This window comes from Meleagris gallopavo, chromosome Z (assembly GCF_905368555.1).
Source record: "Meleagris gallopavo chromosome Z, MGAL_WU_HG_1.1, whole genome shotgun sequence".
NCBI lineage: Eukaryota > Metazoa > Chordata > Aves > Galliformes > Phasianidae > Meleagris > Meleagris gallopavo.
This window is the reverse complement of record NC_139435.1, coordinates 53,566,760-53,587,788: the sequence shown is the minus strand read 5'-3', so window position 1 is coordinate 53,587,788 and position 21,029 is coordinate 53,566,760. Positions and strand designations below refer to the sequence as shown.

Sequence of the window (21,029 nt, the reverse complement as noted above, 5' to 3'; positions counted from 1 at the left end):
GATGAAGCAAGGCTGCCTGCCAGAACGTCCAGCCGCATAAATAATGCTGGGGCACAAAGGCAAGCAGAACCCAAACCCCTCGGTGCTGAGGGGGCTGCCGCTGGCGGCTCTGACCTCCCCGAGGTGGACAGACCTCACTCTTCGCAGTAGTCCGAGGGGGGAAATCTCACCACCATTCATCCCTGCTCAGCGCCCTCCCTACGTGGCCGGGATTCGAACCTGCGACAAGGGTGCAATAGGGCCCGGCTCCGCGGCCGCCGGCTCCAACTGCGCATGCTCGGGTTGGCGAGGCACACGTGCAGTTGGCGTGCGGGTAGTGGGAGGGAGCGGGGAAAAACGCGCGTGCGTAAGCGTTTGCCTGCGCGCATTCGTTGTGACGCGAGGGCGGGAGCGGGCGGCGGCCCGTGGGCGGTTCGGGCCGCGCTACTTGTGCCGGCCGCGGGGCGCGGCGCGGCGCTGCCGCGATCGCCTGCCATGGAGGAGCAAAAAGTGAGTGATGCTGCCTGACCAGCCGTCCCCAGGTTCCGAGGGGCTCCGGCTGGCTCTGGGGCTGGCGGAGGGCTCGGGGTGCCCGGGCGGCCTGTGCGAGGCGATGGGGAGGCGGGCGTTGGGAGCCGGTGCCGCCCGGTGGTGCCGCTGTCCGGGGCTGGGGCCGTGCCTTGCGTTGCCGGCCGGGCGGAGTCAGTGGGGAGCAGGGCGATGTGCCTGGCCCGGAGCTGGGTGTCTAAATACGGAGCTCTGCAGAAAGTTCTGACTCAGCCCTTCGGCTTGCGGGCCTTCGGGCTGCTCTGCTTTCCCCTGCCTGGAAGCTGCCTCGTGAGCAGCGTTGCGTTGCCCGTGGCCTACATCATTGGGATTAGGGATCTTTGTTATCTTTCTTATCTGTAAGCATTTTGTGCTGATGCTTCATACTCACCGGTGTTTCTGAAGGTGAGATTGCTAAGCAGTGCCTCTGTTTGAGTCTGGGATTGCTGGGAGGATCCAGCTGTTCTGGATGCTGCGGAGTTGGTGTGCCTGGTACCTTCAGCCCTCTTTGGATTTCAGAGCTCTGGGTACAGTAGTGCAGTTGCAGCTCATCTCGGATTTCACAGCACTTTGTCTGCTAATTTGTTGCAGACGAATCAAACTCTGGCAACTCTGTGAACTTCAGTGTGTGAAAGAAGTGCTATGGGTTAGGCTAATGGAGGCAATGGAAGTGTGTCCTGTTTGAAGCGTGGTCGTTATGAGACTGAATTTAGGCTGCTTCAGAAGCTCCGTTTTGCATGCAGCCATGTCACAAAACTTCAGTGTGATCTTGAGCAAGCTGACAACTTGCTATTTAAACAGAACTGATGTAACTTTATTGAAGTTTACTTTTCAGCTTCAGCCAGATTTGCATCTGCTTCAACAGGTGTCATGCAATGTCAGTTACTGGTTATTCAGAGCAGGATATGTTGTTTTACTCTTGTACTGCCAGCAAAACTACAAGATGCTACATGTTGCACAGCTTCCTCTCCTCTTTTATGCCCTTTTATGTTTTCATTCTTCGTACATGAGCACATAGCACAAGATCTAATACATGTTAAAAAAAAGTACACTGGCAGTGACTAAAATCTGACTGTGTTCTGGTGACTTGTGCATTGGTGGTGTATTGGATCAATATGGTAAAGTTCTGGTAGCAGAGAGGCTGCAGGGGTGGCCTTTGAGAAGAGACCTGGGTTGTCCTTGTGTCAAACAGGGGAACTCCAGCTGGCTCCAAAATGTGCCCACTGCTGATAGTGCTTCTGTGGTAACATAACATAAGAAAAGTTTAAAGAAAAAAAAAAAAATCACTGTGCAGGTTCTCTTGTGGAAGAAGGGAGAAAAGCAGCCCTGCAGCCACCAAGGTCAGTGCAAAAGGAGGTCAGGATGTGTTCCATGTGCAGGAGACAGGAGTTCCCTGCAGCCTGTGGGAGAGCCCATGGTGGAGCAGCCTGTGTGAAGGAATGTTTTCCTCTCTTAATCTGTTATCCAGATTGGCAATAAGTTAAATTATACTTTCTCAAGCTGAGTCTGTTTTGCTCATGGTGGCAACTGGTAAATGATCTCTTTGTCCTTTTTTTAACCCACATGCTTCTTCACCTCTTTTTGTCACTGTGCCCCCCTAAGGAAAGGGAGTGGATGAGTGTCTTGGTGAGCACCTGGCCTCTGGCCAAGGTTAACCTGCCTCAGGTGGTTAAGAAAAGTACACTGTAATGTATTTTTAGGCCTCTTACATTTGTGTTTGCAGAAGGCGCGTTATTCTTCAAGTTTCATCATAATGGGTGGAATTTGTTTGGAGAAATTTGTGGTTTATTTAAAGAGTTCTGTACTGATTGATTGGTTGCTGTAACTTCAGGTGCGGAAAACCTTGTTTGCTAGTTTGCTTAGTTTTGCTGCTGTACGTTAGATCAATTGTTTAAAGGATTACCAGGCTTTCTCCAAGTGTAGATCTTTTCCTTTAGTCACACGCATCTATAAAGGCCAAAAGCATTGTTCAGAACTATGTACAAGAAGACTAATTTTTTTCTGCATGGTAGGACTGAGTAAGCCCTAAAATCCCAGCTGAAAGAGGATTGGGAGTTTTCTTGTTCATCCAAATTGACAGTTATGTTTATAGGATCTAAGGCTTAACTGTGGGCTGACATGCAAAAACAATTGCTTCTGGTTGGTAATGAATGTAGAAGCAGCTGGTTGGATGATTGCTTTTATCGGGCAGTCTGCACACAAAGGTGTCTTTTAAATATGTTAGACTTTAACCCAGTAATGAGCAGATTCTGTAATGAAGTGATGAAGACTTGCTGCACTCACCGTTTCTGCAAGAAACCAACCTGGCTTTGTTTTTGCACCTGACAGTCTGAATTCCAGGCATTGCTTGCAGTTGCATTATGTCTTTTACAGCATGCATTGTGGTAGTGTTGTGTAAAGCAGCAGAATTTTTACTTTCCTCTGATAAAGCGTGACAGTGTGCAGACAGGCAGTGGGCCACAGTGCCAGTAAATGCATCATAGAGGATTCTTTAAATTAAACTTGTGAGGAAGGGGATCGGGAAAAAAATGGGCTTGGGAACATTTAAAAGGTTTCTTAAAGGCAAGGTGACATCAGGTTTCACTGTAGAAGTAGATGCTGTCAAAGGGTAAAACTTTTGCTTTTTAGCAGACATGAAATCTTTAGTAAAGAGCTAAGAAATTGCTTGTGGGGAGGGAGGTGGAAAATGAGATAACGACCTCTGTGATATCTTTTAGGTAGCACACCTCAAAAACTGGCTTACAGGCTCCTCCATCTGCCTTGATTTCCTGTGTTGTCAAGTAACAATGTTAAGCATAGCAACTCAAAACTGAGTCTAGCTGAGTAATAAATCCTAATTACAATTAAGACAGCTTTCACTTTATTAACAAGCAGCGTAAACATAGTGTTGTAGATTCAGATTTGTTTTGAGAACTGATTTTTTTTTATTCTGATTTGTTCAGAATTTGAACTTTACAATACGACTGAGTTTTAAGTACCAATACTTGATGTATTTTATTAGACTTCAGGTATGAGGGTGACTTTTAAAATTAAACTTGTAGTCTGTTTTAATTTAAAAAACACGTGCTCAGCAATTTTTCATACATAAATATTTTGCAAATTTAATCTTCTGCTTTTTAATGGCTGACAGCAGTATATCACAGAGAACCATCCCAGTTATCACTGAGCTTTTGTCTTTGAGGTTGCTCTTAATTAGAGTACACAAAGTATTTACCAAAGTATTTCACAACCTGCAGAATAAGCTTACAAATAGCTACTAGCTTTACTCTTCTGATCATGTAGGATAAGCTGTTACTTTAGTTATTTATTCTTTTTTTTTTTTTAACAGCAGATAATGTTATTTTTTTCTCCTGGATTTCTTTTCAACTGCTTTATTTTCTTTATTGCTTCTCTCTCATTTGCTTTGCAAAGTCTTTTAGAGAAGTTACATAGGGCAGTGCAGTGAGTAGCCTGGCTGTTCAGATGATTTAGGATTGTCAGTATAATTAAAGTTATTTAATTTAATAAAATGCTTCTTAGGTCATTAATCTTTTTTTCATTACAAAACGTATCTTGTGATCTTGTATCAGAAAAGTTGAACTTGCAATTAGAACGTGCACGGTGAATTTTCACATGTTAAAGTGTTAAGCTGCAAAAGGACCTTGTAATCATTCCTTACCTGTCTTTGTAATTCCAGGAGACTCTGCAAAGGATCATCTCTACTCTTGCAAACAAAAATGATGAAATTCACAACTTCATTGACATGCTGAACCAAACAATACAAAATGTTCAGGTATGTTTGTTAAGATTCGTAGCCTGTATGTGGCGGGAGTGGCTTTTTATCAGGCTTTGTCAGCCTTAGACTGGCTGTGTAGTGCGTAAGGTGTGGGCAATGAAAATCAAATGTAAAATATGACTTTGTGTTGGAACCAAGTAGGAAAACATTTTATTTCCAAAGTTCTGCCTCAGCTTGGAAGGTGAAGTGGTTTTGCTTTTCTTGCAGAAAGCAGTCAGGGGTTTTGATTTGTTTGGAAGAGAGTGTCTGATTTTGATGCGTGACCTCGGATTCATGTTAGTTGCAAGTCGTCTGTTATTTCAGACTTCTGTTGGCTGACTGAAAAATGAGACCATCTAAACACTTGAGAATTCTTTGCTCTTTCCATAGTTAGTATTTGCGAATTGTTGGGTTAAAATCAACTGTTAAATCTAATGTTTAAAGCATTTACCTCTTAGCTGAGGTTAAGGTTTCTTTTATCTGTCAATAAGTAGTTGTTTCTTGCTAAAACTGAGCCAAATCAATTACAGAAAATGAAGTTTTCCAGCAAATCTTTAAGATGGCTTTCTGAGTGCAGTTTAGTTTCAATTGAAAATTCTTCAAGTGGAACTGTCTAATATCCTGTTTACAAAGGTCTGGGAGCTAATATATAATGGTGAGAGGGAGTTGAATTCTATGCTTTTAGGCACAGAATACAGTTTCCAAATGTTGGTTCTGTGTGAGTTTGAGTATGAGAGTTTTCGTAAATTGTAGTCTTCAGTGTGCTGATGTTATGCCTGTCTAAAAGGGGGCCCTCCATTTAATAGTTAGTGATAAAGTGAGGAATGATAACAAGGTATATTGTAGTCATGGCAAAGTGTATTTAGGCAAACCACATGATTTTCAGTCTAAAAGACAAGGAAGTCTGCATTGCTTCCACTATATAGATTGCAGCTGTTTTCAATTCTCTTCTCAGATAAACTCTTCTAATGTGATCAGTGAATTGGATGATGAATTTGATGCTCTGTATTCTGTATTGGATGAGATGAAGGGGAGTATGGCTAGCACTATTCAGCAGGAACAGGCCCGTAAAATTCAAGCTCTTCAGGTAAGCATAAAACATACTGAGATTCTTTGCAACTGGGTACATGGAAAAAAAAATTTTAAACTGATATTTAAAGCCTTACTTGAAAATGAGATTCTTGACAGTGTTGCAAGAAATAGAGTAACTACAAGGTAAATGTCTTTGTGGGTGTTTCTCTGATCTCTTCTGGTCTCTAGTCTATGTTCTGCGTGTTACTGTATATCAAGGAAGTGGTATAATGTGTAACTTACAGGTGGAGAAAGGCTCCAGAGGAGCAGGACACGCTTTCTATTTTCAAACTAATGAACGGGCTTCTGGACTGAGATTGCTTTGTTTCTCCATTTGGAATATGAACCTGTTTAATGCCTGAAGTGATTTTTTTGACTTTTTTTTTCCTGTTTGTATGGAAAAATGTATGAGAGTTGCATAGGAACATGCTTAGTGGTGGGCACCAATTTAACTTAAGTACATTTCATGGTTTTATGATTGTATGATTTAATGCAGGAGAATCTTTGCAATGGACTTCAGAGATACAGAAGTGAAAGTGCAGCTTCTTGAAATAGGTATAAAATCCATATATTTACAGTAGAGTGTAGCCAGGTAGCACTAGCTGTCAGAAAGTGTAGCTACATGGAGATATGTAGGATAATTAATTCTGTAAACAGAAGCTGTTTTTTTATCGTTTTTTTGTTACATGATCTAACCTGTATCATTCTTTTGCCTCTTAAATATTTTTCCTTATTTCCTTATACATGCAATTAAGGAAAAAAAAAAAAAAAAAGAGCCTTTTCTTAACTAATAACTTTAAAGAAGTTCAAGGCACTGTTTAATGCAAATTCCACGGGCCTCCTTACTATTCTGCTTTACACCAGTCTTTAAGTAGGAGGATAAAGCATTTCTGAATTTTTGAGTATACATCTTTAAGTTTTACTTTCCCATGTCCAGTTTTATTTTTCTCTTCATGTCTGCTTTAAGACCTTCTGAACATCCTCAACAGATGGTGGTCACGCACCTCTAAGTATACTCAAAATTTAAGTATTTAGTACTTCTCAGTGAATAACTTCTAGGAGGAATTCAGCTGCAGCTTACAGAGATTATTCTACCATATATATAGTTAGTGAAAGCTGAGGTTCATCTTGTAACACTTCTGGAGGGGAAAGCTATTTTGGTAGTCAGATGGTAGTTAGTCAGCTAGCTGTCTGACTTTACTGAGAAATTTTCTGTTAATTTTCTGAAGGTTAATCTAATTTGATTGAATGGTATGATTTAAACACATTCTAAAAGCTTGTTACTGCCTGGTATGTGTTGGACAGGGGAGCTACTATTTGCACTGGATGAGGATGAAAACAAATACAGTGTTGCAGATAACTGACACAGTTGTTAAATCACTTATTTATCTTTCAGCTTTGGCTATTACCTAACCTTTTGATCTAAGGGATGTTCTCTTTACTTGATGACAGATCAAAATTCCTCTAAGGTGCACAGCAAGAATGCATTTTCCTAACAGTGAACCTACTAAACCAAACTGACAAAAACTGTTGTGTTGAATGCATCAATCTAAACCATTACCATTGACTGGGATTAAACTTTGTATGAGGAAATCAAAAGCTTTCAGTGTGGTCTAAATTTCATGTTTAAGGGAACTTAAGGGACTTTCTTAATTTGTCCTGAAACATTTATATTGGTCTTGCACAGTAGTTTAAAAGACTGGCAATTTCATTTTTAAGCTAGTTTCACAAATTTTCTTGGATGTTAGTGCTGAAAATCTAGAAATTACTCTTATTCCTTGCTATAAAGGTAATTTTTTTTTTTTTTAGGGCAGTGTTTTTTATTAACACTAAAGTGTTGGATGGTTACAGCCAGAGGCTTATGATCAGTGGCTCTTTGTCCAGGTTGAGGCCAGTGATGAGTGGTGTCCTCCAGAAGTCTGTCCTGGGAGCAGTGCTCTTCAACATCATCAACATTAAGGACAGAGACAGGGATTGAGTGCACCTTCAGCACATTTGCAGATGACAACAAGCCAAGTGGTGCAATTGATAGGACAGAAGGAAGGGATGCCATCCAAAGGGACACTGAAAAGTGGATCCATGAATCTAGTGAGGTTCAACAAGGCCAAGTGCAAAGTGTTGCAGTTGGGTCAGGACAATCCCAGATATATACAGAGTGGAAGAAGAACTCCTTGAGATCAGCCCTGTGGAAAAGGATCTGCACATGCTGGTGGATGGAAGGCTGGACATTAGCCAGCAGTGTGTGCTTGCAGTCTGGATGGCTAATTTTACTCTGGGCTGCATCAAAAGATAGACAGCTAGCAGAGTGAGAGGTAATTGTCACCCTCAGCTCTGCTTTTGTGAAGTCCTATCTGCAGTACCATGTCCAGGCCTGGAGCCCCCTGCACAAAAAAGATGTGAAGCTGTTGGTGTGGGTCCAGAGAAGGGTGACAAAAATGCTCAAAGGGCTGGAGCACCTCTCCTACAAAGACAGGCTGAGGGAGCTGGGCTTGTTCACCCTGGAGAAGAGAATGCTTTCTAGTACTTGAGGGGCACTCACAAGGGAGACTGACTTTATATGAAGTCTGTTATTGATAGGACAAGGGGAATAGTTTTAAACTAAAAGAGGGCAAGTTTGGTTTAGTTATCAGGGGGAAATTCTGTACTCAGAGTGGTAAAGCACTGGAATGTGCTGACCAGAAAAGCCGTGGATGTGTTCCTAGATGTGTTTAAGACCAGTTTGGGTGCAGCCTTGGACAGTCTGGTTCAGTGGGTGACAACCCTACCCACAGCAGGAATTGGGACTGGGTAGGTTTTAATGTTCCTTCCATCCCAAGCTGTTCTATGAAAATGCTACTTGCTATTAAATTGCTTTGAGTTATTACAGTGTATTGTTACATGGATAGAAAGACATGTTGCATGGCTGTAGAAAAGCTAGGTGTAAAATGTGCATCTTGTTTGACCCGCAGTTTGTTTACAGTATTGTGGAGTGTTCGTAATTAATCTGCTTAGAGGGTGTATCCATAGTTAGTTATGTCCTTATGGACTACCTTATTTACTGGGAATGGTAGTTTGGACTAATTTATTTACTGGAAATGGTAGTTTATTCATGGGTAATTGTCAATTGATCCTCAAAAAAGTTTCTTATTGATCTTCTTTCTCTCTTCCTCTTTCCTTGCCATCATTCATTATACTGTAGTACTTCTTTTTAAGATACCTATGCCAATTGTAGAGCTGGATAGGAATAAAATGCCTTTTTTGTATGTTACAGCTACAAGTTCATTGATGAAGGACAATTTTGCAGGTAGAAATAAGAGCGTATGTGGACTTCAGCATTTCATAGCTTCTGTAAACCTAACATTGTGAGAAACACGCCTTAAAAATCAAATCTGCCTTTTGTATACCAGTTCAGCTTTATTTCCCTTTTGGGTTTGGAATGTGCTCTATACTACTGTGCATTTGTCAAGCACAGTAAAGTTCTAGTTAAAACTCACTATATATCAATTGACTAGCTAAGGTAACCTTGTAAGTAATTAAAGAGACATAGCAAAGCCATGTAGCTGTAACATTAGTATATAGCAAATAACCTTTTTAAATATGAATGCATAAAAATATTCTTTTTTCTTCAGAATCAGCTTAGCCAGTGTAGTAATGCCCTGGAGAGTTCTGAAGAGCTGCTGGAACTTGCTGCACAGTCGCTGGACATAAAGGACCCTGTGAAATTCTCAGAGGTAGAAAATGTTAAATGGATGTGTGTTAGGCAGGTGCTGGTGTTTGGATTAATTTCTGGTAGCTTCTGTGTTATGGTAATGGACTCAGCAGAGTACTAACTGTGGTGTTTAGCCTGGAGTGTTGAATTTAACTTGCTTTTGTCAAGATGGCCTATTAAGATGTGGTGTTCAAAGAAGTTTAGCTTGTGGTCAAGCTCAAATGTGATCATCTGAGAGTGCTCACAGAACTATATGAATAAAGTCCAGTAACTTTTCCCAGTTTAATTAGTAGTAGGGGCTTGCAATACAACTGCACATCTTCACATCTTGGAGCTTTAGTAGCTACATCAAAAGTACAGGGTAAACCTGAACATCTGTAGTAGAGCTTTTAACATGGACCATGGTGGACTCAACTTTGGGACATTTGTTGCTCTATTGCAGATGTGTGATGTTGATGATTGGGCAAAAAGAAGTCGCAGAGCCTCCGCTTAGTTCCTGTATAAGTACAGTTAACTTGTTACAGTTGTCTTTATGTTGCTCTAGTATCAGAATTGCTTAATGATACTTAGGTCTCAAACTTTTTTAATACTTTACACACACACACACACACACACACACACACACACACACACACACACACACACACACACAGATGTGGGGCCTTTCCAAATTGGTCCATCGTGACTGCTACTACATGCAATCTCTACTAAAATAGATGTTGTCTTATCTAGTGTGAGGAGGAAGGAAGAGGAATGTCTTTTTGTAGATAGCTAACAGTGTTCAGCAAATCTGTATTGGTGCTAGGTAAGTCAACCCAGAAAGCGATGGTGAAATAAATCCGTGTAAAACTCAACTGAAACCTTGTAGTAGTCAGCCTTTAAAACCATGGCAAATGCCTTGCTATTTGCCCAGCACTATTGCATGACACTTGCAAAGTGTCCCAGTATTTTAAATGCAGTTGTATTTGTTTTGCAGAACCTCATGAAGGCTATGGAACTCATATTTATAATCTGAACCCTTTGGCTTTTCTGAAAGATCTCTTGAAACTGAATTCAGGACAACTATTCCTATATTCCCCGAAACCTGCTAATTTATTTGTGTACTATAAAGGCTAGAGCCAGATCTGGACCTTGCACTGTGATTCTAATACAAATAATGCAAGCTTTATCTTGCACACATACAAATGATAGCTATATATGTAAAATATGCCTAGCTGGAAGAAGGATATATGGATATGTTTACAAACGAGTTAAACTGTTCCAGGTATACACTGACTCAATACAATGGGTTCTCTAATATAACTTGCTTTAATAATTCTCATAATAGTAGCAGGGTCAGCCCCACCAAATCCATGACCTAATTACTTTGTCTTTTTGTCTTTTAATGGGAACAAAAATGCAAATTACTCCAAAGGATTGGGCAGGAAAGCTGTCTTACATTGCCTTTTATACCTCTTGGCAACATGTGTGCTGTCTTGCTTTGAGTGTCGGTTTTGATTCATTTGCCTTGAAAAGTAACAATTCTTAAACTAAATGTCTTTTCTAGCACTTCAATTTGTGTTGTCTTTTCTGACTTGTAGTGATGTACAAAGATTGTTAACTCTTGATCAGCATGTAGAATGTAGCTTTGTATTCTCTCTAGGTTGTTTGTTTACAGATAATATGTAATGGTTTTTTTCCAAATATGCAAAGGCAAGTTATTGGAAGTTTAGGAGAAAATGTCTTTAAATTTGGAGTTTGAGGCTTAAGATACGGGAGTCTAATTCACTGAACTCCCAACATTTAAGAGCTTTTTACAGTAGCTTAAACTTAAAAGTGTCTCAGGTGTTTCAGGCATAGTAATACTGAATTGACTATTAGCTAGTTAAATCTACTGGACTATTAACTGGAATACCTTTTTTAATTGGCGTATGGTTTTTTTTTGGATCCTGCAATAAATCCATTCAAGAGAAACTAGCTCAAGACTAGGTTGTATTTTTTAGTGTAGATTTTTTTAATATACTTTTAATGAATTAGATTACCTGGAGGTCAGAGCATGAATACCAAACACATGCAAGAGTGCTGTGGTTGGATAGGATGTGATTTGACACTGCTGTGCAGCCAACATGAAATCGGCTGAGAACCCTTTTTTGTCAGTGGTCTGGAAACTAAATTCAAAGGAGTTAAGACAGGGCTGTCTTGCAGAGAAATGTGTTCACTGAATCCTGAATGCCACATATTCCACCAGATGTAGAGATTACAAGGAGGGGTTTGTAAGTAACAGTGACTTGTCTACAGCTGTCACATAGGAAAATCAGTAATAGTTCCAGTGATAACTTTGGTTGGTTATAAAACAAAGCTATCTCTTAAGCTAAATTATTTATGAACTATTGAATTATGAATTATTTGTTCTTTCTACTTCCCACTTTGGAAACATAAGATTATTTTTATATAGGAGGGATACCTTTTTTTTTTTTCTTCCCCCCCACTCATTTATACTTAGAAAAAAACTGTAGGTCCCTCATTTCTTTGGCTTGCCAGCTTATGTATAGTCTTTGGGAACGATGGTAGTAAAGATGAATGCTACTTTAGTAGTAGTGTTAACTCCAAATAAAGATTCAACAGGTCTCACTAAGCCATAGTGACTTCTACAATAATGCTTTTAGTTTGCAGTTCGTCTTGGTGAGGGACTGGGATTTTTGTCTTTCCAAACACTGGTTAAGATTTGTCTTTGAAATATGACGTTGGTTCTGCACCTTCTTCATTGTTATCACTTAAATACTGAGGAAAAACTGTGTTTTGTATTTTGGAATTTTGGCGTATAGTGACTGCCTTTTAGGAAGTGGTGTTGGAGTAGTGCAGTAACTTTCAAAGGAAACATGTTAGTCCTATTTTTTGTGTGAATATACAACATAGATAAGTCAAGTATGGCTGAATACCACTAAACACTTTGCAATTTAAATGGGAATAACAGTCATTAAATTTTACCAACTTATTCACTGGGCTCTTTTGAAATATGATGGAGAGTAACTTAACTGATGCAGAGAAATTTGCAGAGACAAAATTACAGACAGGAAGTTTGGTTATTTGGAGCTGGTTTTCTGTGGTTCTTGAGACTGATTTGTTTCCAGGTAATATACATTGTTGCAATTCTAACTAACACTATTAACATGCTTTATGGAATTTTTTTTATGCAAATGTTGAACTTGTTTTGATTCTCAAACCTGAGCAATAGAACTGAGATTGTTCTGTCTTCTTGCATGGTACTGCCTTTGAGACTTGCATGAAAATGCTAACTACCTTCTCTCTCTTCTCCCTGATGTGCCTCAAGGCTGCCAGACAGATCAAAGATAGGTACAGTACAAAGCCTACACTTTTTGTCTCTTTGAATTAGTTTTATCCTTGAAAATGCATTTATTTTTAAGGAACATAGTCAGCTTGAATCAAATTCATGGATTCTGCTTTCTTAAGTGTTCCTCATGACATCACAACTTATGAAAGATAACTAGAACTTTTTTTCTTCTTCAGTGTTTCTTGCTGGTTTCAGACCTTTCCTCCCGTGATAATAAGAGATGTTTAAACATAGGGAAACATATCTCTACTGCAAAACTTCTGATTGTTTTAGTAGCTGGTGGGTGAGGTTGAATAATATTTCAAGCTGACTCTGCTCCTTTAAATTGTGGTCAAGACTTGATTAATTTATTATCTCTTACAGACTTTTGCTAGCTAACTTCAAGTATTTCTGATGATATCACTGAACTGTTTTAAATTCACTATTTCTACTGGGTTTTCATTGTGCAGTGTCTTGAAACTACTGTTTAGAAATGGAATGTTTCTGTTTCAAAATAAATGCTAAGGTCATCTTCTTAAACTGAAAGTGTTAATTGTACTCTGAGAGTCTGACATCCTGCTTCAGAAAGTCTCCTATGTTGTGTGTAACAATTTGTAAGACCACTCATAGGGTTTTGCCTGTGTACTCCTGCTGACCAAATTGGTTTGCTTTGGTCAGCAGGAGTACACATCTGATATATCTTATGTATTTTCAAGGGAGAATCTGCTTGTCTAAATTGACTTGATTTTTATGTGAAGTGAGTAATTGATCGAGAAATCTTCACTTTTCCAAGGGTAAAGAACTGAAGTAGTTAACAAATCAGATGGATGGTGGCAGTGATAGGTATCTTAGCTCTTTAAAAGTTAATTAATACTTAACCGTTAATACTTTGAAGGTATTCTCTTATACTTTCTGTTTTCTTGAAATGCTCTGTAATCTTGCCTTTGAACCGATTGTGACAGGTTGTCTCTATAATATTGGTACCTCAAGAGAAGTTAGTAATGTTTGAAACTGACTTAATGTTCTGTTAAAGCTAATGAGAGCATTTTACTTTCGTAAGAGGAGATCTAGTCTAACAGTCAGGTCAGGTAGAGGAATCTGGCTGTTACCTGCCCATGCTGAATTTCAGGAAGTTAACTGTGCCTTGGGATATTATCTGTTTTACTGTGCTCATTTCATTGTCATAATTGTCTTGTGTTTCCCCAAACTATAATCTTCTCATGTTTGTATCTTTAATACGCACCTTCATATTTATTCTTCTTTCTTCACTGCCTAACATTTCAATGTTTTTTTTTTTAATCATTCTTTAATGTAACTGTAGTTAGCACATCATCTCTATTATATGCCAGTGAAGAACATAATAGAAGAACATAAAAGAACAAATAGGAAGTGATACACAATAGGTGTTCTAAAGATGTATCAGACCTGTGAGTGTAGATTGGGTGTTAGTGTTTCGAGTTGACTATCTGTTAATGATGTCTATTTTGTTGTTAAACTTTTCTTACAGCAGGGACAGATCCTTGTGCCATCTCAAATCAATGTCATCAGGCCATGCGGCAGAATTTGAATGACTTCTGTATTAAAGAACCAGAAAATAGACTTGCTCTTTTATTTTGGTCTAGTCCAAATAGTACTGAAGTGTCCTAAGAATATTCATTATAAGGTCTAAACTAAGATTCCAGAAGTGGAAATGGAGTAGTGCTTTGATATGTCTTATCAGACTGATCAAATACTTGCATGTTCCAGAGTTCTGCATATCTGCAACTTTGGCATTTCATCCACGCATAAGAATCAAAATCACAAGATTTAGGTTTTTCACTAATATTTACTAACGGCTTTCAAGCAACATTTAGCTTTAGAAAATGCATTCTACTTTAAGTAGTTAGTGAATCTTGTCCTTTTTGGACTTATTAAGTTTAATGTTTTACATTTCAAATTCCTGAATATGTAAAACACAATCTAATTCTGCACAGTTTTAGATTTTTATGCACTTCCTCATTTTGTGTAAGGTAATACAAGTTCTTTGTTTCAAATCAGATTCTAAGGCATTAAAGACGGGCTTGAAGTTTTCTCTAGTCATTTTTAGTATCTCTCTGTCTAGTAATGGAATCGCTAGGAACTTGCACTATAGTCTCTTTGAGACATCAAGACTATTTTGGAATCTGTGCTAAACAGTTATGAGACTAGAACATTTTGTAGTAGTTCAGAACATTTTTTGGCTAACAGTTTTAAATGAAAAATACAAGTGATCTGATTGCTATTTCTGAAACTGACTATAGGTCTTAATGCAAAGCATGTTTTGCTAATACTGCTTTCCTGACTGTAGAGTCACAATGGCTTCAGCATTTCGCATCTCTCTGAAACCAGAGGTCAGTGACAGTATGACTCATTTGATGGTGGACTTCTCCCAGGAAAGGCATGCACTCCAGACTGTGAAGTTTTTGCCAGGTAAAACTGTATGCAGTGAGTTTAATTTGTTACTACTTCAATAAATGACTACATTAAAATATATATATATTAAAAATGACTATATTAAAAAAAGAAAATCCTCATGCATCGATGAGCAATTTTTAATTGGATGTTAAGCAGAGTATCTTGATGGTAAAAGTTTTTCTAGTTTTTTGTTCATTTCTGCATAACGTGGCACTTCTGAGAATGATATTTATGTTTTTTCTGAAGTGGGAATACATCTTCCAGATCACCTTTTTTTTTTTTTCCTCTTGAGTTGTATGTTGTTCTGTACTTTATGAAACTACCTGAAGTTTCTGAAGACTATACCTGGTAGCTTGATGCTTAGTGATGCACTGAAGTCCTAATAACCTGTAGTAAATTGTGCATGGAACTTAAGCTATTAAGTTACTTATTTAAATAGTGACATTATATAAAATACATGTAATGGTTATCTACTATGATAGTGGAACTTTTGAATTTTCTGTTGTGTTTTAAACTGGCCTGTACCTCAGCACCACCCAGCCATTCGCTTTGCTTGCCTGCAACAATATGGGATAGAGAATTGAAAAAAATGTAAAAGATCAAGAACTTGTGGTTTGAAGTAAGAATAGTTTAAAACAAATGGGCTAGAAAACAAAGAAAACCCTACAAGAATTAATACAAAAACATATGGTGCACAGTGTATTTCCTTACCACCTACTGGCTGATGCTGTGCCAGTACCCTAGCAAAGACAACTCCCTCTAGCTTTTTTTTATTTGGACTGACACAGAATCATAGAATCATCAAGGTTGGAAAAGGCTTCCAAGATCATCTAGTCCAAACATCTACATATCACCAGTGTTTCCCTACTAACCCATGTCAGTTTGTACCACATCTAAATGTTTCTTGAACACCTTCAGGGATGGTGACACAGCCACCTCCCTGGCAGCTCTTTCCAGCACCTGACCGCTCTTTCTGAGAGGAAATTTTTCCTGATATCCAATCTGAATCTCCCCTGGCACAACTTGAGGCCATTTCCTCTAGTCATGCTAGTTACATGGGAGAAGAGGTCAACCTCCACAGATGGTAATGGAGAAACCTTAAAATGTGATGAACAACAGGAGCTGTTCTGAAGCCTTCATCATATGGTGTGGTATGTTCCTCTGGTCAGTTTAGGTCAGCTCTCCTGGCTGTGTCCTCTCAGTATCTTGTGCACCTCTAGCCTTCTCACTGTCAAAGCAGAATAAGAATCAAATTTTTTGTATATTATATACAAAAGTATAAACACTGCTCAACCGATGTGTTATCAGTGTTATTCTCATCTTAAATCTAAGACACAAGCACCGTTCTAGCTAGTATGAATAGCAGCCAACATGAATGTTATCGCATCTGAGACAGAATGCTATCACGACTGTTTGGTGATAAATTTAGATGACATATTCCAGTGTATGTTTCATATTTTACTCATTTCTTTCCTATTTTCTTTCCACTTTGCCCTTGACTCATACTAAGAATATATCAACAAGAATACTGCTGGCAGGGATGTGTAAATTTCTTCATCTGTATGTCACTATTCCAAATCTGTGAAGGACTTGGCAGCATCAGTTTACATTTTGCACATCTATCTTTTATGCTGCAGATACAGTACATAGTAACAGGCATAATAAATTATCAATATTTTTAATACTTAGCTACACAGTCTAGTCAGAAATTCCCATTTGTGTTCTTAGACTCTGTTACTCGTTGCCTTATGTGCTCTATATAAGGGAACAATCTAGATAATCCGATCACACTGTGCACACTTGACAAGGATGAGTGTGTTAAAATCTGATTCAAACATTCATAATCTTATATCTGGACAAAGATACAATTTAGTATGACCTTTCTTATATGCATGAATTTTTCTTCTAAAATGCAAAAAAAAAAAAAAAATTGATACTGTTTGGACGGTTTGTTTGTAAGCTGGAAAACTTTCTGGATACAGCTTTCTACTTTCTGTAGTGCTAAGCTATCAAGTAACTCTGGCAGTGAAACCTGATAGCTCAAATTTATATGCAAAATTGCCCTGGTGGTGTTTCCTGATGTGACCTAATGTGGGAAGGTGAAAACAATCTTGGTACTATGGTAAGAGCAAGACTTAAACTTTTGCTTTTTCTTCTGAGCAGCTTAGCTGCTCTCAAGCATTTTAAACCTATGCTTGGTTGAATGTACTTCCCTTAACCAAAGAGAAAAGAGTGCAGACCAGCAGTGCATCTTAAAAATATTTAAACAAGTAAATGTGGAAAGGTGTGATGTGCATAAAGCAAACTAGACCTGCTTCTAGTGAAGATGCTATATCTAGAAGTTGTTTGTACATAGACAGTAAAATTGCACATCTCTAAATGTGACTTAAGTATAATTAAAGTGATGCTGGTTGTTATTGGAAGGAATCACTGCAAAGAATCTCTTCAAGAAATAATAGATTCAATTGCACAAAGACAACCTAAATATAATTAGAAATTGGTTAATTGGTCATAACTATGTGGGAAAAATGCACAAGTCTTTGAGTAATATGAAAAGTGGTGTGGTATCTTTTTGACAAAATCTGTAGTTCTGCAAGTCCTGTGGATGCATCAGCACTGTGCTTTTCTCAAATGTTCCTGCTTGATATATTGACTTTAGGCCTCTTTGAAGCTTTTGTGAATGCTGAAACAACAAAAAAGCTTTTGCAGATCCCATTTTGAAAAGCTTTGAGCAAGAAGTGCTTCAAACATTTCAAAGTGCTTTAAGTCACTTCTAGCAAGTGACTTAAGTGCTTTTCAATTTCATGAATACAGACTTTTGTTTATAAACAAAACTAGTGCATCTTCTTTAGTAGATCTTCAGAATTCTCTCCCCTTCTTTTAAGACAAAAGATAAAGAGGGAAGAACTAGATAACTGGGAACTGGCTAGTGGAAACTATTTTACTGTTGTCTGTGGTGATGGAAGCAAACTAAGTGATAATGTTTGAGGGATATAATTGGTATTAATCAAAAGACTCAGAAAAATAAAGCTTTTTAACGTTACTCAAAACATAGGGTCATAACTCGGCTCGGTTCCTCTCTGCTCTTACATATACTTATTGCTTGCAGAAGAGGATTAACCTAACTTACTAACAAAACCCAAATCTGTGTAAAATACGATGCGAATGTTAATTCTGATATCAATGTTTATTCTTTTGTGCACATTAAGTGAAAGTTATGCATAGTCATTTATTGCGCTTTGATAATGGAATTTATTCCCTAGAAGAAATGAGTGTTAGTGGGCTGTAGGTGGTTTCTGAATTCTAAATAAGTACAAGGAGAACATACTATGTTGACTCTGTTTTCTCCTTTGAGCTGATTTGTGTTTTTGTTTTCCCGCAGTTCCTAAAGCTCCAGTGATTGATTTGGCAGCATGTCTAGTCATTGATAACTGTATAACAGTATCATGGAGAATGCCTGAAGAAGACAGTAGAGTTGATCACTTTGTACTGGAATATAGGAAAACCAACTTTGATGGACTTGCTCGTGTAAAAGATGAACAGTCTTGGGAACTGATAGACTATATTAAAGCTACTGAATATACATTATCAGGTAAAGGCTGTTTATGCTTAAAACCTAAGAATATTGATGTAACTTTTGCTTTGAAGCTTTGAAGAGTATCCATTTGTCTGTAGTATCCATTGTATGTGATGAAATGTATTTGTTGCATTTTGGTCTTGGATGCTTTGAACAGTAACAGCTCTTTCTCGTATGTGGAATATGATGTTTTATAAAAACTGGCCTTTTAAATTAAGTTCATAGTGATACAGTAATTTTTTTTTTTTCAAATTGAAATGAAAGACTGCAATATGAAGTAGATCTTAGTCTTGTAAAGTTGTCAATAGTTAATCTCAATTCCGTTTTCTGAACATCTACTTTTTTAGGTCTAAAGTTTGATACAAAATATATCAACGTTAGAGTACGAGCTTGCAACAAAGCTGTGGCAGGGGAATACTCTGATCCTGTGACTCTGGAAACAAAAGGTAAAATATGGAAGACTTTAACCTTGTCTTATATTGTAAGAAGCATAGAATGGTTGGAAGAGACCTTAAAATGCATCCAGTTCCAACTTCCTTGCTATGGTCAGAATTGCCCTCTATCAGATGAGGCTGCCCAGGACCCCAACCAGCCTGGCCTTGAGTACCTACAGGGATGGGGCATCCACAGCTTCTCTGGGCAGCTGTGCCAGGGCCTCACCATCCTCCTGGTAAAAATTTATTTGTCAACATCTAACCTGAATCTCCCCTCTTTTAGTTTAAAGCCATTCCTCCAGTTTGCCATGAAAAAGTCAGTCTCCCTCCTGTTTGTAAGCTCCCTTTAAGGAATGCAGTGAGATCTTCCTGGAAACTTCTCCAGACTGAACAAGTCCACTTATTCAGCCTGTCTTAGCAGAAGAGGTGCTCCTGCCCTCTGATAGTCTTTATGGATATTTTAGCTTTGTAGCTCTAGATTCTAATCATGGTAATTACTCAAAAAACAAGCAGCTCCAAATTGAGATAGTCTGAAGCTGATGGATCCTTGACGATGTTTTCCAATAAACTAGAAGAATTATTCCTTGGGAGTGATGTTTTGTAACAGAATGCAATTCTTAATTGTTCTGGTGGAAATTATGATTCTGATACTCAAACAAGTGCAAGTTCTTTACTATAATGGGCAAAGTTGCTGATACAAACAATAGATAGACAGTTGTTGATAGACAATTAAAATATAAATTATGTTACTTGTAAGCACTAAATAAAAACAAAGTTATATGCAACTTGAATGAAGCAGTGTGCATTTTGTTAATTTAATAACTATTTTAATACTTCTAAGCAATGGTCATTGTAGGGTGTTCATATTTTTAATATTTAAATACTTCAGTTACTTGCATTCCTTAATCCTCTACCAGAAACAGAGTTCTGATTTTTAGACTCTCTATGGTATTTTTCTACCTTAACACTGCATCTAGTTTACTTTATTCAGTAATCAGCCCACAGAAGCTCAACATCTGCATCTACACACTTCATGTTGTGTTTTTTTTTTAAGACGTGTGCTGTTGAGCTCCAAAATCATAAAATCTCAAATATACTTTCAGCATCAGACTATAATAGCTGATTGTATTAGGATACTCACAGAACAGTTTATTTATAAGTATCTCTAGGGGACTTAGCATGCTATATTCGTTTCCTTTTCTTGGATGAAGAAGTTGACTGCAGCAAATGCCAGGTCTCTTCTAGTTTCATACATCCTCTGTTTTCATATCTGTAATGGACTTTGCAGTTCAACTCTTATGTTTTATCCTGACAATTTTGTTTTCTGCACAATTCAGTAATTTTGATTGTGTAATCACAAATACCTCGTTGGAGAATCAGTGCTATGGTGCATAGAGAATGAGAATGGCTTTTTAAATCAGTCATAACTGTAAGAGTCTAAGTAGGCTGTAACTAGCAGAAAGTGCAAGTTGAATTTAATTAGTAACACTGCAGCATTATGAAGATGAAAAAATATTTTGATATAACCCATACACTAATGGTAGATTATTGTTCTTTAAGGTGCTTCTTACCTTGATTGCAAACATCTAACTAATAAGGTGATGTTTCTTGTGAGCAAAATAATAATGTTACAATTTCTCTACTAATTCTGTCTTTTTTTGAGTCTCCACCAGCGTGAGAGAATGCTATTTCACTTCACTGTTTCACATTTTGTCTTGACTAGCATTTGTGTTTGATTTGGATAACACTTCATCTCATCTGAACTTAAAAGTTGAAGATTCCTACGTTGAATGGGAACCTACTGGAGGTAAAGGCCAAGAAAAAGTAAAAGGGAAAGAAAATAAAAGCAGGTAAGAACTCTGTAAACATATGTATTGTCTGAAATGCATTATCTGGCAATTAAAAAGGGAGAGTGGGGAGAAATTAAATTGATGGTACAACAGTGGGACATGAGAAGAATTTTCACTCAGAAGTTTTTCTCTGCAAGGAATTACATTCTTTGTTTCTCCTCTCCTGTAACAGATGTAGAAGCTATTTCTGGAATCAGTCATAAATGTCTAAAACATTAAGTTGAACGTAAGTCTTGGCAAAATAAATTTGCCAAGGCTTCAGTCAAAGTTCTAAAATAAGATGAGGTAAATGTTGGGAAGTAACTGGTATTCAGCTCTAAAATTGTCCAGTAGTTTTGCAGATCAATACTTGTAAACAGACAGGTTTTCTACTATAAAAATAATTCA

General features: G+C 38.1%; 1 protein-coding gene across 1 annotated transcript in view; it reads left to right on the top strand.

Moving 5' to 3' along the window:
* The first annotated feature begins 337 nt into the window (after positions 1-337).
* Positions 338-21,029, top strand: part of FSD1L (fibronectin type III and SPRY domain containing 1 like) — a 37,915-nt gene continuing 17,223 nt past the window's right edge. The window contains 9 exon segments of the mRNA XM_085214568.1: positions 338-489; positions 4,202-4,297; positions 5,235-5,366; positions 8,959-9,060; positions 12,349-12,371; positions 14,675-14,796; positions 18,164-18,373; positions 18,706-18,804; positions 20,516-20,642. Coding sequence (XP_085070694.1) covers positions 475-489; positions 4,202-4,297; positions 5,235-5,366; positions 8,959-9,060; positions 12,349-12,371; positions 14,675-14,796; positions 18,164-18,373; positions 18,706-18,804; positions 20,516-20,642 — 926 coding nt within the window. The 5' untranslated portion in view covers positions 338-474.